This window comes from Pan paniscus, chromosome 11 (assembly GCF_029289425.2).
Source record: "Pan paniscus chromosome 11, NHGRI_mPanPan1-v2.0_pri, whole genome shotgun sequence".
In the NCBI taxonomy this organism is placed as follows: domain Eukaryota; kingdom Metazoa; phylum Chordata; class Mammalia; order Primates; family Hominidae; genus Pan; species Pan paniscus.
Window position 1 is genome coordinate 117,979,490 of NC_073260.2, and position 16,723 is coordinate 117,996,212.

Below are 16,723 nucleotides of genomic sequence, written 5' to 3' on the forward strand. Positions count from 1 at the left end.
TTTCTTTATGAACTTGCACCCAAGTGCATTTGCTGAATTCACTTCAAGCTGGGAAGGAAAGAAGTAATTCTATTTATAGCATCCCCCAGTGCTGTGATTATCTGTGCTAACTGGATGCCTTATTCTTGGTGTAGAGACGCCACTGGGAAAGAAGTGTATCGTCTTACTCTTCAAACCAGGGAGCAACACATTCGGAGAGACAAGGCTACCAGCAACATCTGTACAGCTCAGGTAAATCACACGTCTGACCTGACTACTGAATGCCTTACGATATACAGAAATGAGCTACTCATTCATTCATTCATTTGTTCATTTATTCACCACCTCCTGAGCAGTGAGCACACCAGAAATGGCAAGATCTTATTGGTGTAGAAGGCTCATTGTCTTATGAGAACCAAAATACAGTATTGGCTGGGTGCGGTGGCTCATGCCTGTAATCCCAGCACCTTGTGAGGCCAAGGCAGGCAGATTGCTGGAGCCCAGGAGTTGGAAACCTGCATGGGCGACATGGCGAAACACCATCTCTATGAAAAATAAAATAAAATAAATTAGCCGGCAGTGGTGGTATGCTCCTGTAGTCCCAGGTGCTAGGGAGGCTCAGGTGGGAGGATCACCAGAATCTGGGAGGTTGAGGCTGCAGTGAGCCATGATTATGCCACTGCACTCCAGCCTGAGTGACAGAGGGAGACTCTGTCCCCAACTCCTGCCCCCACAAAAAAAGTTAAAAAAAAAAGACACTATGTTTTACTGGTGTTCTTTATATGCACACCCTTTGCCTATGCTTTCTCTTCACCATACATGTTTTAATATTAAAAAAAAAAAAGCATTATTTGTTTCATTTTACCCATAATCACATCTTCAGATCCTGAACAGGCAAAGCGTAAGAAAGGACAAAAAAGGCCAGTCTTCACTTTTATATACACACTTAAAATATATGTAAATAGAAAGGTGGATGTCAGGGTCTCTAGTATTCTTGGCATTGGGCCAGGTTTGTTATGGGTGGCAGTTGAGACACCCTCTCTTAGGACTGAGAAGGAGCCTCTCCAGGAATGGGTTGAGGAAGGCAAAGCAAGGGCATTTGAGATGACTGTGCTTGAGGGGATGGTGGTAGTCATGAGGCACTCTTACTGGGAGATTATGACTGGCATTCTTTTTTTTTTTTTTTCGAGACAGAGTCTTACTCTGTCGCCCAGGCTGGAGTGCAGCGGCGCAATCTCAGCTCACTGCAACCTCTGCTGCCCGGTTTCAAGCAATTCTCCTGCCTCAGCCTCCTGAGTAACTGGGATTACAGTCGCCTGCCACAGCGCCAGGCTAGTTTTTGCATTTTTAGTAGAGACGGGGTTTCACCATCTTGGCCAGGTTGATCTTGAACTCCTGACCTCATGATCCACCCACCTCAGCCTCCCAAAGTGTTGGGATTACAAGCATGAGCCACTGCACCTGGCCATGTCTGGCATTCTTTAAAAGGATGGGATAAAACAGGAAGAGCTTCCTGGGTTCTGACCAGGGTTCTGGGTTCTGCTCCTTGAAGTTGCTCCAGGGCTTAGGTCGAAGTGTTTGTGAAACCCAGCCAAACCCTAGGATCAGTTGGAGGCCCACTCCTGAGCACAGGATCCATTCTAAGTGCATCTCTTTTTTTTTTTCTCTTCTTCTTTTTTTTTCTTCTTTGAGATAGAGTCCTGTTCCTGCGTCACCCAGGTTGGAATGGGGTGGCGCAATCTTGGCTCACTGCGACCTCTGCCTCCTGGGTTCAAGTGATTCTTGTGCCTCAGCCTCCTAAAGAGCTGGAATTACAGGCCACCACACCCAGATAATTTTTGTATTTTTAGTAGAGGCAGGTTTCATCATGTTGGCCAGGCTGGTCTCAAACGCCTGACCTCAAGTGATGGTCCTGCCTGGGCCTCCCAAAATTTTGGGATTGTAGGTGTGAGCCATGACACCTGGCTTCTTTTTTTTTTTTTTTCTTGAGACAGATTCTTGCTCTGTTGTCCATTCTGGAGTGCAGTGGCATGGCCATAGCTCACTGCAGCCTCAACCTTCAACCTCCAGGGCTCAAATTATTCTCCGGTCTCAGCCTCCTAAGTAGCTGGGACTATGGGTACATTCCACCACGCCCAGCTAATTTTCAAAAAAATGTTTTGTAGAGACGAGGTCTCACTTTGTTGCTCAGGTTGGTCTCAAACTCCTGAGCTCAAGTGATCCTATCTTGGCCTCCCATAGTGATAGGATTATAGGCATGAGCTACCGTGCCTGGCCATTGTAATTGCATCTCTTCCATGAAGTGTCAGAGAGAGATATCACAGGTGCTTCAGTGGGAGGTAGAGTGCTCTTTCGTCTCAGGGCTTTGGCGTCTAGAACCACCTCTGAAAAGCTTCTCCAGGAAGGCAGTGGGCAATAAGATCTTCTTAGAGTTGGTTCTGCAGGCACGGGTCTTTGGAGCCATTTCCTCAGTTGGTCCTTTTGTATTATGTTTTGCCTCAGGAAGGTGCCACCTCTTTTCAAATATGAGCTCTTCCAGTATGATAGGAAGGAAAGCTGGTTGGCACAGGCTTTTCCTCTGTTGAACAGCAAGCTGATCTTTATTTATTTATTTGTTTGATTTTATTTGTTTGTTTGTTTTTTGAGATGGAGTCTTGCTCTGTCACCCAGGCTGGCGTGCAGCGGCCCAATCTCAGCTCACTGCAACCTCCGCCTTCCAGTTTCCAGCGATTCTCTTGCCTCAGCCTCCTGAGTAGCTGGGATTACAGGCGCCTGCCACCATGCCCAGCTAATTTTTCTATTTTTAGTAGAGACAGGGTTTCACCATGTTGGTCAGGCTGGTCTCGAACTCCTGACCTCATGATCTCCCCACCTCGGCCTCCCAAAGTGCTGGGATTACAGGCATAAGCCGCCGTGCCTGGCCACATGGTGATCTTTATATGATGGCCTCACTTTCTGTAGTTTACCCTCCATTTGTTGAATTCTCTGCTTACGTTTTCCCTTTTGGTGCAGCTGACTGCTCGTCTTGCTGTTTCTCCTCAGGTTCCTCCAGGTTTCCCTCTGATCATAAGTCCATTCAGGGCCTCAGTTTTCTGCCTCTAGGTTCATTTTCCAGGTGAACTTGGGCTGTCTGCAGTGAACCAGTTATATTCCTGTTTCTTTTTTTTTTTTGAGACGGAGTCTTTCTCTTATTGCCCAGGCTGGAGTGCAATGGTGTGATGTCGGCTCACTGCAACCTCCGCCTTCCGGGTTCAAGCGATTCTCCTGCCTCAGCCTCCTGAGTAGCTGGGATTACAGGCACCCACGACCATGCCTGGCTAATATTTTTTGTATTTTTAGTAGAGATGGGGTTTCACCATGCTGGCCAGGCTGGTCTCGAACTCCTGACCTCAGGTGATCCGCCCGCCTTGGCCTCCCAAAGTGCTGGGATTACAGGCATGAGCCATTGTGCCCGGCCTTATGTTCCTGTTGCTTAATTTCTTCCAGTTCATGTATAGCTGATAATTTATTATTTAACTTGGGTTGAAAGGTCTGTATCATTTCCAGCAATTGTTAAAATGTTTGCCCTGGAGATGGCTGTACTCCAGCGTGTCTGATTTTCATCCTCTTATTCTGATGATCTTCTAACTCTTCACTGTCTATTTCACTGCATATGTGCCTTTTCATAGTTGATTGCATAAAAGAATTACTCATAACTCCAGTTTCACTCTTTGTGAGCATGCAAGTCTCCCTGTTTTGTTAGGAGATGACTGCTGTCTTTTGAGTTGTTCCTTTTGTGCTGTAGGTCTTTGACCCCCGCCTTCTGTTGTAGCAGCTGTTCCACATTCTTCTCACTCTTGCTCTTCTCTCTTGTCACTGGGGCGGGTGGGGGAGTCCACTCTTAGTTTCTCATCGTGGATGGGGCATGACTCTTTTTTAATCTCTGAAAGTGTGTTAATGATTCTTTTTTAAATAAATTTTTCTATAGGGAGTCTCTCTGAGCCTATTCTGGCTCAGCAGGCCCCATTCTAAAACAAAACTGAAAAAACAGGGTGCGGTGGCTCACACCTGTAATCTCAACACTTTAGGAGGCCAAGGCAGGAGGATTGCTTGAGTTCAGCAGTTTAAATCCATCCCAGGCAACATAGTGAGACTCCTGTCTGTATAAAAAAGTACAAAAATTAGCCAGGTGTTGTGGTACACACCAGTATCCCAGCTACTCAGGAGACTGAGGTGGTAGGAGTGCTTGAGCCTGGGAGGTCCAGGCTGCAGTGAGCTGCAATCACACCACTGCACTCCAACCTGGGTGACAGAATCAGACCCCACCTCTACAAAACAAAAAGGAAAAGAAACAATTTTTTCTATAAATTTGTGGCATTACTACAGATGTCTGAATTTTCATTATGTTCTGTTCTTTATATTCTCTTATTTCTTTTTTTTTTTGGAGACGAGTCTCGCTCCATCGCCCAGGCTGGAGTGCAGTGGCGCCATCTCGCTCACTGAAGCTCTGCCTCCCAGATTCACGCCATTCTCCTGCCTCAGCCTCCTGTGTAGCTGGCACTACAGGTGTCTGCTACCATGCCTGGCTAATTTATTGTATTTTTAGTAGATACAGGGTTTCACCGTGTTAGCCAGGATGGTCTCGATCTCCTGACCTCGTGATCCACCTGCCTCAGCCTCCCAAAGTGCTGGGATTACAGGCGTGAGCCACCGTGCCCGGCCATATATTCTCTTATTTCTTAGCTTCTACCACAATGAGCAGCTCTTTCATTGGCTTTTCTTATTTTTAATATAAAAATCTTTTTAAAATAGAGATGGGAGTCTTACTTTGTTGCCCAGGCTTGTCTTGATCTCCAGGCCTCAAGCGATGCTCCTGCCTCAGCCTCCCAAAGTGTTGGGATCACTGGTGTGAGCCACTGCATCCAGCCTTGTTGGCTTTTCTAAAGTCAGGTGTAGTAAGGAATAATTTACACTTTATTAGTTTTTTTTATTGAGATGTAACTCACCATAAGTTTCACCAATTGGAAGTATACAGCTCAATGGTTTTTACTCTATTTACAAGGTTGTGCAACTATCACCAGTATTTAATTTCAGAATATTTTTATTACCTCAAAAAGAAATTCTATTCCTATGAAGTAGTCACTCCTCATCCCTCTCCCCTTCCTATAGCCCCTGGCAACTACTATTCTACTTTCTGTCTCCCTGGATTTGCCTATTCTGAATATTTCATATAAATGGGATCATACAATGTGTGGCCTTTTGTACCTGGCTTCTTTGCATAAGGTTTTCAAGGTTCATCCATATTGTAGGATGAATGTGTACTTAATTCTTTTCTATGGCTGGGTAATATCCCATTGTTTGGACATGCTACATTTTGTTTATCCATTCATCAATTGGTAAACATTTGGGGTGTTTCAAATAAGCCTGCTGTGAACACTTCTGTGTAAATTTTTGTGTGGATGTAATGTTTTCAGTTCTTTTGGGTATATTCCTAGCAGTGAAATTGCTGGGTCATATAACTCTACATTTAACATTTTGAGGAACTTCCAGACATTTTTCAAAGTGGCTGCATTATTTTACTTTCCTACCAGCAGCATATGAATATTCTAATTTCTCCGTATTTTCACCAATGCTTGTTACTTCCTATCCTTTGGTTATAGCCATCCTATTGGATGTCAAGTGATAATCTCATTGTGGTTTTGTTTTGTATTTCCCTAATAACTAATGATTTTGAGCATTCATTAGCTTTTGATGCTTTTAAGTACCTTAATTGTGTTATTGTTATTTTATGTATTTATTTTAGAGATGGGGTCTTGTTATGTTCTTCTTGCTGGTCTTTAACTCCTGGGCTAAAGCAATCCTCCCACCTTAGCCTCCCAAAGTCTTGGGATTACAGGCGTGAGCCACCGATTCAAGCCCATTGTATTTTTAAGTTTGTTCAATTTGTGAAATAAATTGTCATTTTCTTGGTCTCTATTTTAATTTTTTGGTTCTTCTTTTGATATTCTAATGCCCTTTGAAGTTTTTGAAAAGTGGTTTTATACTTCTCATCAATTTGTTGTTCAGCCGTGTGATATAGCCTCCTGATTATGGAAGGAATCATCTCTAAATTAAAAAGGGACATGAACCAACCTCTACAATATTGTGGTGGAGGCTGCCAGGGCATTCTGTGAATGTCAGGCCTGGGTTTCTGTTTCCAGCAACACAGCCATGAGCATTTGGGCACAGTGTGTCACAGATTCTTTACCTCAGCCTCGCCTTTTCCACAGCTGTAAAGTGCTGTGGAGTTTCTGTATTTATTTCTGATTGTTGTAAGGAGTCCATAAGAGTGTTTACACTTTGTCTAGGACTTTTAGTACAAGAATCTCTATTTCCATGTTTTCTGATGTCTCTTTCTCCTCATTTACTTCCTTGTTTGCTGACTTCACCTTTGGAAACTGTTTCTTATTTTGCATTGGCTCCATAGAGACTTCCTCTAGTAGTCTAGCAGAAAAAAAGATGTACCTAACAAAATGGACCCAGTATTGAACATCAACTGTATTTTGCAGAGACAGGGTTTTGTATTGTCCACCGGGCTGGAGTCCAGTGGCACAATCCTAGGTCACTGTAACCTCGAAATCCTGGGTTCAAGTGATCCATCTCGGCTTCTGGAGTCACTGGGACTGCAGTTGCACACCACCCCGCTCCCAGCTGAAGTGCGCATTTCCATTTTTGCCAGTCCTTTGCCACAAATTCTCTATTCAACTCTTGGTTGGCAGAAGTTCAGCCTCTAGTGTTTTATTTAAGTTCTTAGGAGAATTTTATTCCTGAAGTTCTTGAATGTTTGAAAATTGCTTGTTTCTTTTTATTCTTGAAGAATTGCCTGGTTGATTGTAAAATTCTCAGATCTCACTTTTTCTCCCTGAGGTCTTTATTGCTTCACTGTCTTCCGACATTAAATATTGCTTCTCAATGTCTGATGGTAGTGTGATCTTTGCCCTTAAGGGTGACATGATTTTGTTGCATGGAAGAAGCCCTTTGTAATGGTCAAATGTGAAGGTTTAGTATAGTAATAACTCCAGGGTGTCTTGGATGATGGTTCCTTTCAGGTAGTCAGGCAGGTTATATATTAATTGTCCCCAACTATCAAAGAATGTAGGAAATCTGATCATTTTGTTTTGTCCCTGTCTTCAGTTTTGACATCCCAAGTCAAGTAGTTACGCCCTCCCACTAATTGTCCTCCATCACTTGATTCTTTAAATGTTCTTATCTTTTAGGCCCTCTTGGCGAATATGGCTGCCATGTTTGCAATCTACCATGGTTCCCATGGGCTGGAGCATATTGCTAGGAGGGTACATAATGCTACTTTGATTTTGTCAGAAGGTGAGTTGGTAATCTGTCTAAAACATTTGGGCATAATAAAATTGGTAAAGTTGAGTAAAATTGAAAATATTGCATGTCCAATACTATATGTAAAATTAAAAGTCAAGTGAGAAACCAGGAAAAATACTTTCAACATCTATGATTATTTTGTTGTTTTGCTTTCTTTCTTTCTCTTTCTTTTTCTTTCTTTCTTTCTTTCTTTTCTTTCCTTTTTCTTGCTTTCTTTCTTTTTTTCTTGCTTGCTTGCTCTCTTGCTTGCTTGCTTGCTTGCTTGCTTGCTTGCTTGCTTTCTTGCTTTCTTGTTTTCTTGCTTTCTTTCTTTCTTGCTTGCTTGCTTGCTTGCTTGATGGAGTCTTGCTCTGTCTGTCTCCCAGGCTGGAGTGCAGTGGCACGATCTCAGCTCACTGTAACCTCCACTTCCCGGATTCATGTGATTGTCCTGCCTCAGCCTCTCAGGTAACTGGTATTAAGGTACACGCCACCACGTCTGGCTAATTTTTGTATTTTTGGTAGAGACAGGGCTTTGCCATGTTTTCCAGGCTGGTCTCGAATTCCTGACCTCAAGTAATCCGTCCACTTCGGCCTCTCAAAGTGCTGGGATTACAGGCATGAGCCACCATGCCTGGCCTAGACTGAGTGTTAATATTTTTTTCTCTTTTACTCCTGGCAAGCTGTGATATTTTTAATATGTAGAACTCTTACTTTCCTACTGGCCCCAAACATAAGAAGGATGAACACCCTAATAGAAAAATAGGCAAAAGACATTAAATGTAATTTTAAAAGAAATAAGTATACAAATAAATGGCCAGTAGACATAGAATTTTAGCCTCATTATTAATGAAAGAGATACAAAATAAAGCAGTAAACTAGTATTTATCCTATTACATTGGCAATCAGAAGAATGCTGCTATGTAGTGAGCTAGACATGGTTACTCGTGTATGTAATGTCAGCTACTCTGGAGGCTGAGCCAGGAGGATTGCTTGAGGCCAGGAGTTCAAGACCAGTGTGGGCAAGAGCGAGACCACATCTCTATAAAAAAATAAAAATAGGCCAAGCACAGTGGCTCATGCCTGTAATCCTAGCACTTTGGGAGGCTGAGGCGGGTGGATCACTTGAGGTCAGGAGTTCAAGACCAGCCTGGCCAACATGGTGAAACCCTGTCTCTACTAAAAATACAAAAATCAGCTGGGAGTGGTGGCATACTCCTGTAGTCCCAGCTACTCGGGAGGCTGAGGCAGGAGAATTGCTTGAACTTAGGAGGCGGAGGTTGCAGTGTGCCAAGATTGCTCCACTGTACTCCATCCTGGGCAACAGAGTGAGACTCCATCTCTCAAAAAAAAAAAAAAAAGTGATTAAATCATGGTTCATCCATATGTTTGACTATTGTACAGCCATTAAATATGATTTAAAATAGTGATCTATAGGAAAGCATAGATGAGACCAGGTGTGGTGGTTCACACCTATAATCCCATTGTTTTGGGAGGCTGAGGTGGGAGAATTGCTTGAGTCCCAGAGTTCAAGGCCAGCCTGGGCAACATGGCAAGATCACTGTCTTCAAAAAATTTAAAAAATTATTAGCCAGGTGTGCTGGCATGAGCCCTTGATCCCAGTTACTTGGGAGGCTGAGGCAAGGGGATTGCATGAGCTTGAGCCCAGGAGTTTGAGGATGCAATCAGCTATGATCATGCCACTGCATTCCAGCCTGGACAACAGAGTGAGACTGTATCTCTTAAAAAAAAAAAGGTATAATTTTATATATATATATATATATACATATATATATATTTCTGATATTACCTACTCCTCCATTTCTTGAGAAATAATACACCAAAATATACGCAGTAATGCAATTGTATGGTGATTTTCCTTACTCTTTTATATGTATTTCATAATTTTCTACAGCATAATAATAAACACGTTTAGTTTTTTAAAAAGCAATCACCAAAGCACTCCCCAGGACCAACAAGAGTCTAGTAGAATTTCTCTCTTTATTATTCTGTGACATGTCAATGGCTGAGAAGCGTGTTTGTATATGAGACTTTCGGGGCTGTCCTATCTTGTGTAGGTCTCAAGCGAGCAGGGCATCAACTCCAGCATGACCTGTTCTTTGATACCTTGAAGATTCAGTGTGGCTGCTCAGTGAAGGAGGTCTTGGGCAGGGCCGCTCAGCGGCAGATCAATTTTCGGCTTTTTGAGGATGGCACAGTAAGTCAAATTTTCAGTATTTTTACCGGTTTTTCAAATTTTCACATCCTTTCTCATTAAAAGTTTTTCTCTTTGTTTTTAAAAAATCAAAAGGAAAACTTTAGGCACAGTCCTATTTTTTCATAAACAAGTGTTATTTACATTATGCAATACTGTGGTCTTTTCAGTAAAGGATCATTCACCCTTTGCTTTCTTTTAGACTTAGTGTTTTCATATGTGGGACTGAAATGCACATATTTTGTTCATAATACTCCTCTCTTCACAGTATGACTGACTTTAAGATAAAGGCTCTGATAACTGATATGCAGGTTAAGGGAAGAAAATCTCCCCAATCTCTGATAAGTGGGTTAAGGGAAGAAAAAGATAAGCATGTCTAGCTTCAAAAGGAGTGTCCTGCAGCCATGGAATGTTAGAGTTCAGAGGTGGCTGGCAAAACTCGAAGCCTTGTGAAACCTGGGACTGGTCTAGCCACCTTCCTCTAAGCCTTAGCGTGGATATAATTGTACCCTGATATTTTGGAATGATGGGATTTTGTTTAGCACCATCTCCCCTTTGACCTCTCTTGGGATTCCTCCAGTGATCTGGAGTTTAGAGTTGATGTTTTCCATTTTGTTTTTGTTTCTGTAGCTTGGTATTTCTCTTGATGAAACAGTCAATGAAAAAGATCTGGACGATTTGTTGTGGATCTTTGGTTGTGAGTCATCTGCAGTAAGTAAAATAAAAACATGCATTCCTCATCATAACTATTGGAGGTGGTAGCAAAAGTAGCTCCTGAGTGTGAGGGAGAAGGGGCCCAAGTGTGACACTGGTAGCTTGTTGTTAAAATCATTCCGCTGACTGTCCTTTGCTAGTCACTGCTGGCAGCTGGAGGTCACTGCTGTAGGGCTCCAGCCAGTATTATGCGCCCAGGCTAGTTGGAAAGATTGTTAATGGTGTTTCATTGAAAGTGCCTCTAGGCTGGGGATGGTGGCTCATGCCTGTAATCCCAGCAGTTTGGGAGGTTGGGGGGGTGGGGGGGCAGATCACCTGAGGTCAGGAGTTCAAGATCAGCCTGACCAACATGGAGAAACCCCGTCTCCACTAAAAATACAAAATTAGCCAGGCATGGTGGCGCATACCTGTAATCCCAGTTACTCAGGAGGCTGAGGTGGGAGAATTGCTTCGACCCGGGAGGCGGCAGTTGCAGCGAGCTGAGATTGCGCCATTGCACTCTAGCCTGGGCAGCAAGAGCAAAACTCCATCTCAAAAAAAGAAAAAAGAAAGAAACTGCCTCTACTACAAAGATGCAAGACATTTGTATCTTGGTTATGTCATTCATTGGAAAATTATGATATTCATTTAATACATATTTATTGAGCACCCAATATGTGTCAGGTGCTATGCTAGGCCCTGAAGACACAGTGGTGAATTAGACATGCTTCTTGTCCTCATGGTGCTTACAGTTTATTAGGGATTCAGATAAACAAGCTTAAGATTAGAATCCAGGTGACTGATGTGTGAAGATGTTCTGGGAGCTCACAGGATGAGCTACTTACCAAGAAGATAAGCAGGAGTTATCTAGACCAAGATGGCACAAGAGGGAAAGGAAGATGGGTCCGAGTATTCTAGACACTGAAGAAAGCAGTCACAAAGGCTGGGAGAGGGAGTACATGAAAGCTATAAGCAGTTCAGTGTAATGAGTTGCTTTCTAAAATAATGAAGTAGTGGGGAAAAGCAAGAGAAAAGTTACCATTCCATGGGATGAGAGTGAAAGAGAGCAGACAGTAGCTACCTAGACCTGTGGCAAGGTGTTAATCACAACAACCTACACTGCCTGGTGTGTATTAATCACTAAGTAAATATTTGTTAAATGGATAGATGAAAGGAAGTAGAAATACCTTCCAGAGTGCTGAGTGGTGCTGTCTTGCTTATCTGTGCCCTCTTTGAGAGAGGACTTCAAAGGGTTATAGCAGATAACATTCATAAATGATCAAAGAAGCATCACAGTATTCTCTTTTAAACCTCAATTAATAAACAGGACTGAGTTAGCTCCTTCTCTGTAGAACTCTGCACTAAATTTAATCACAGATATTTGGTTCATGCATTTGAGAAATGTTTCTGGAGCATCACTAAGGGGTCAAGAGGGCCATTATTTTAGTTCATTTGCATTGGAGTACCTGAGGCTAAATAATTTATAAATAAAAGAGGTTTATTTGGCTCATGTTCCTGCAGGCTGTGCTGTGCAAGAAGCGTTTGCTTCTGGTGAGGGTTTCAGGAAGCTTCCTCTCATGAAGGAAGGGGAAGAGGAGCAGGCATCACATGGCAAAAGAAAAAGGAAGAGAGAGAGAGGAGGGAGGTGCCAGGCTCTTTTTAACAACCACTTCTCATCAGTTCTCTTGGGAACTAGTAGAGTGAGAACTCACTCATTACTGTGAAGACAGCGCCAAGCCCATCTTCAACACTGGGGATCACATTTCACCCTGAGATCTGGAGGGGACAAGTATTCAATCTGTATTAGTCATATTATTAGCCTGGCAAGGAATGAGGATCAAGCCATGTATTGATTATATATTCTGGATATGAAATCCTTATCAGATATATGACTTATATATATTTTCTTCCATTCTGTGGGTAGTCAGTCTCTTAACTTTCTTGATAATGTTCTTTGATGCACACACATTTCAAATTTTATAGAAATTTAATTTATCTAATTTTTCTATATGTTTATTATTTATTCCTTTGGTGTCACATTTAAGAAACCATCGCCAGATCCAAGGTCATGCAGATTAGCCCCTATATTTTCTTTTTTTTTTTTTAAGATGGAGTCTTGCTCTGTCGCCCAGGGTGGCGTGCAGTGGCATGATCTCAGCTCACTGCAAACTCCACCTCCCGGGTTCACGCCATTCTCCTGCCTCAGCCTCCCGAGTAGCTGCAACTACAGGCACCCGCCAACACGACTGGCTAATTTTGTATTTTTTAGTAGAGACGGGGTTTCACCATGTGAGCCAGGATGGTCTCGATCTCCTGACCTTGTGATCCACCCACCTCGGCCTCCCAAAGTGCTGGGATTACAGGTGTGAGCCACCGCGCCTGGCCTATTTTCTTCTAAGCTTTAGTAGTTTTAGCTTTTAAATTTACATCTTTGGCCAGGCACAGTGGCCCATGACTGTAATCCCAGCACTTTGGGAAGCCAAGGCAGGCAGATTGCTTGAGCCCAGGAGTTTGTGACCAGCCTGGGCAGCATGGTGAAACCTCGTCTCTAGAAAAATACAAAAATCAGCCAGGTGTGGTGGCGTGCACCTGTAGCCCCAGCTACTCAGGAGACTGAGGTAGGAGGATTGATCCCAGTAGGGCCAAGGCTACAGTGAGTTGAGATCGTGCCACTGCACTCTAGCCTGGGTGCTAGAGAAAGACCCTGCCTCAAAAAATATTAAATAAATAAATAAATAAATTAGTAAAATTATATATTTGATCCATTTTGAGTGCTTTGTGGCCCAGCCACCCAGAAGCCTGGATGTCCACATGTGGCTCCAGGCACAGTTCTGGCCCTATCATCTCTGTTTCTCCTTCAGGAACTGGTTGCTGAAAGCATGGGAGAGGAGTGCAGAGGTATTCCAGGGTCTGTGTTCAAGAGGACCAGCCCGTTCCTCACCCATCAAGTGTTCAACAGGTTTGTGTGTCTTGTGTGACTTCTGCGTTTTGTGCTTTGGTAATCAGGTAGGGAGCTAGGCAGAGTGCTGCTGCTGATTACGCCTGCTGTGGCCTGGTTATTGTGGCTCAGCCGTGGCTCCCAAGTATTTCATCCTCATAACGATCCCGTTCCTGACTTGGGAAAAGCACACTTTGTTTCCTGGTGGCTCTGCTCCCTTGGCAGTTAGGAAGCAGGGATGAATAATCGCCAGGCTGAAGTTCACTCCCAAGAGCCCTGTATCCTCTTCTTCCCAAACTTCAACTCATACCCACAGTCAGCTTCTTGTCCAAGACATCCTCTGAGGTTTGTGGGGGTCTGTGCCCTTCTCTCTGAGTGTAGTTGACATATTGTCCATGGCCAAAATTGATCTGCATTTTGAAAGTAGATTTCGGTGTGTCTTATATTTCAGGAGGATGTGCATGGACTCATATCTACTTTTGGGGCCCCTAATTCTGTGTTTTGTGTTCACAGCTACCACTCTGAAACAAACATTGTCCGGTACATGAAGAAACTGGAAAATAAAGACATTTCCCTTGTTCACAGCATGATTCCACTGGTAGTTATTTGTGGCCTTTTTTCTCATTTCCAAGCTACCCCAATCCCACCTCTCTTGGTCCTACCTAATATGCTCCAAGAGCATCAAAGGGGTGGCCATGCTGGGAGAATGGAGGGTTGATTGATGGACTATAGAAAATCACTAATGTGATACATTTTGGATGTTCTTCTTAAAGGGATCCTGCACCATGAAACTGAACAGTTCGTCTGAACTCGCAGTAAGTAGCTCACTTCTATAAGTGGATACTCAGCAAGGGGCAGTGTTCTAGCTTCCACCTAAGCCCAGAACTAGTGAAATCTACTGGGACTGTGATTCTGTGATTGAAGAACTATTTTAATAATTCTTTACCTTGCTATTCACCAATCTTGGGAGTAACCCTGTATTTCTCACGACTTCATCATTTAAATGTATGGGTAAACTTATTATTTTTTAATAAAATTAATTAAATGTATATGGTATTTATGCCTTTCTATCCTATCCCTCCCCCACCCCCTTTTAAACCTGTCATATTGAAAGCTTTTTTTAAAAAAATTGTTTATAGTTCTAAATCTCAGATAGAATTACGAACCTTAAGCCTTCTTTCTAGAAATCATTCCTGTATCAGAAAGATAGAGATTCAAGTCAACAGAAGATTTGTGCAACTCGCTGTTGTGGTTGGCAAGTATCTCTACTAGGCCAGGATCCATTTTAGCAAAGCTTTTTTTTTCTTTCTTTCATTTCTTACGTTTATTCTGACGTGACATACCATATCAGACAAAAGAAATCATTTTATATCATGATAAGAAGATTTCCCTCTCTATTTTTTTAAAAAATAGAGTCAAGATCTTGCTGTGTTTGCCAGTCTGATCTCAGACTCCTGGCCTCAAGCAGTCCTCCCACCTCAGCCTCCCAGAGTTCTGGAATTATAGGTGTGAACCACTGTACCTGGCCTTCCCATTTACTTTTGTGTTTGTTTCTTGCTCCACTTAGTGAAGAAAGAGAACAATCTATTGCTATATAAGAGTTTATGCCAAGCATACCTGAAGCAACTCATTGTGTTTCATGGAAAGAAATCTGTTTTGGGGGCTTTTCTTCCCTGAAAAGTTAGCAAAACATTGTATTTTTGTATAAGTTCCCTTTTTGGACAACTATGTCCCACTTTTAAATGAAGACAGTAATGGTACTTACCTTATAAGGTTGTGGTGGAACTTAAATAAATTAACATATGTATAGCGCTTAGAACAGTGCCTGGCACATAGCTTTTCTCATCATCGTCATTATTATTAAAGTTATGATTGCTATTGCTATTATAATATGTATATATGCATTTTTGTTTTCTTTCTTTTCAGCCTATCACATGGAAAGAATTTGCAAACATCCACCCCTTTGTGCCTCTGGATCAAGCTCAAGGATATCAGCAGCTTTTCCGAGAGCTTGAGAAGGATTTGTGTGAACTCACAGGTTATGACCAGGTCTGTTTCCAGCCAAACAGGTAAGGGCATTTCTTTTCTTGTTGTTTCAGCAATCTATTCTTGTATAGCATACACCACAAAACTTAAAGGCTTAGAACAACAACTTATTTGTGTTATTCTGTGACTTGCTAGACAGTTCCACTCCAATGGGGAGAGCATGGCTAGAAGGTGCATCATGTTCTCCCTCACGTAGCTGGTGAGGAGCTGTGGTCTGGGAGTGCATTTGAGGATGTTCACTAGGGCCATAGTTTTTCTCCATATGGGGCTTTCCTTGTAGTTCCTTGAGCTTTCTTGTTCCTTACAGCACAATGTCGGGGTTCAGAATGCGTGTTCCCAAATGAAGCATGGAGAAGCTGCAAATCTCTAATGGCCCAACCTCCTAAGTTACACTGCATCCCTTCCAGATTAGTCTATCTGTTAAAGCAAGTCACGAGGCAGGCCCAGATTGAATCGGGGAGGGGACAACACCTGGGTGTGAATTTTGGTAGATGTCGTTCATTGCGGGCTGTCTTTGGAAGCTAGCTTACTACACCTGTCAGTGACACAGCATAAGAAGGATCAAGCACACATGCTGAATTCCAACAAGTGTCTCAGTTTAGCAGGGCCAGGAGAACCTGGATCCTGCTTTGGTAATGTCACTAACTTTGAAAGGTCCCTTCTCCTCTTCCAGCCTTAATTTCTTTGTAAAGGAAAAACTTTGAAGAAGAACAGTGATTTTCAAAAACAACAGCCTCCAGCAAAATCTCCTGGGCACTTGTTAAAAATACAAACTCCAGGCCCCACTCCAGACGTACTGATCATAACCTCCAGGGGTTGAGACTAAGACTCTTTATTTTTATTTTTATTTATTTATTTATTTTTTTTAGATGGAGTTTTGCTCTTGTTGCCCAGGCTGGAGTGCAATGGCGTGATCTCGGCTCACCGCAACCTCTGCCTCCTGCATTCAAGAGATTCTCCTGCCTCAGCCTCCCGAGTAGCTGGGATTACAGGCATGTGCCACCACACCTGGCTAATTTTGTATTTTTAGTAGAGATGGGGTTTCTCCATGTTGGTCAGGCTGGTCTCTAACTCCTGACCTCAGGTGATCCGCCTGGCTCGGCCTCCTAAAGTGCTGGGATTACAGGTGTGAGCCACCATGCCCGGCCTAGAAACTTTATTTTTAAGACAAAACCAAGTGATTCTAATATACAGTCAATTTGGAATCCCCTGGATTTGTGGTCTCTCTGCCTTCATGATGATAGATGACAGATGGACAGATGATAGATAGATAGATAGATACATACATACATACATACATACATACATACATGAATGATAGATGGGCAGGAATCATGTTATCAGTGTGTGAGTTTACATTTTAGAATATCTTTAGAAAATGAGTTATGGTATCTGCCCCTAGGTTCTCCACCTCCGGCTGCTCAAAGTATAGTTCTCTACCAGCAGCCTCAGAGTTGACCCCTCTGGGAGCTGGTTAGTAATGCAAAATTTCTGTTTCAAGATGCCCTACCTTCTGTTTTGTA

The 16,723-nt window shown here is 42.8% G+C and overlaps 1 protein-coding gene across 2 annotated transcripts in view; it reads left to right on the top strand.

The window, feature by feature from the left end:
- Positions 1-16,723, top strand: part of GLDC (glycine decarboxylase) — a 109,585-nt gene that overhangs the window by 43,777 nt on the left and 49,085 nt on the right. For both annotated transcript variants that reach the window (XM_003846098.6, XM_055092174.2), the window contains exons 8-15: positions 135-231; positions 7,215-7,320; positions 9,387-9,526; positions 10,154-10,234; positions 13,078-13,175; positions 13,668-13,752; positions 13,928-13,969; positions 15,081-15,223. In XM_003846098.6, coding sequence (XP_003846146.2) covers positions 135-231; positions 7,215-7,320; positions 9,387-9,526; positions 10,154-10,234; positions 13,078-13,175; positions 13,668-13,752; positions 13,928-13,969; positions 15,081-15,223 — 792 coding nt within the window. The remainder of the gene's footprint in view (positions 1-134; positions 232-7,214; positions 7,321-9,386; positions 9,527-10,153; positions 10,235-13,077; positions 13,176-13,667; positions 13,753-13,927; positions 13,970-15,080; positions 15,224-16,723) is intronic.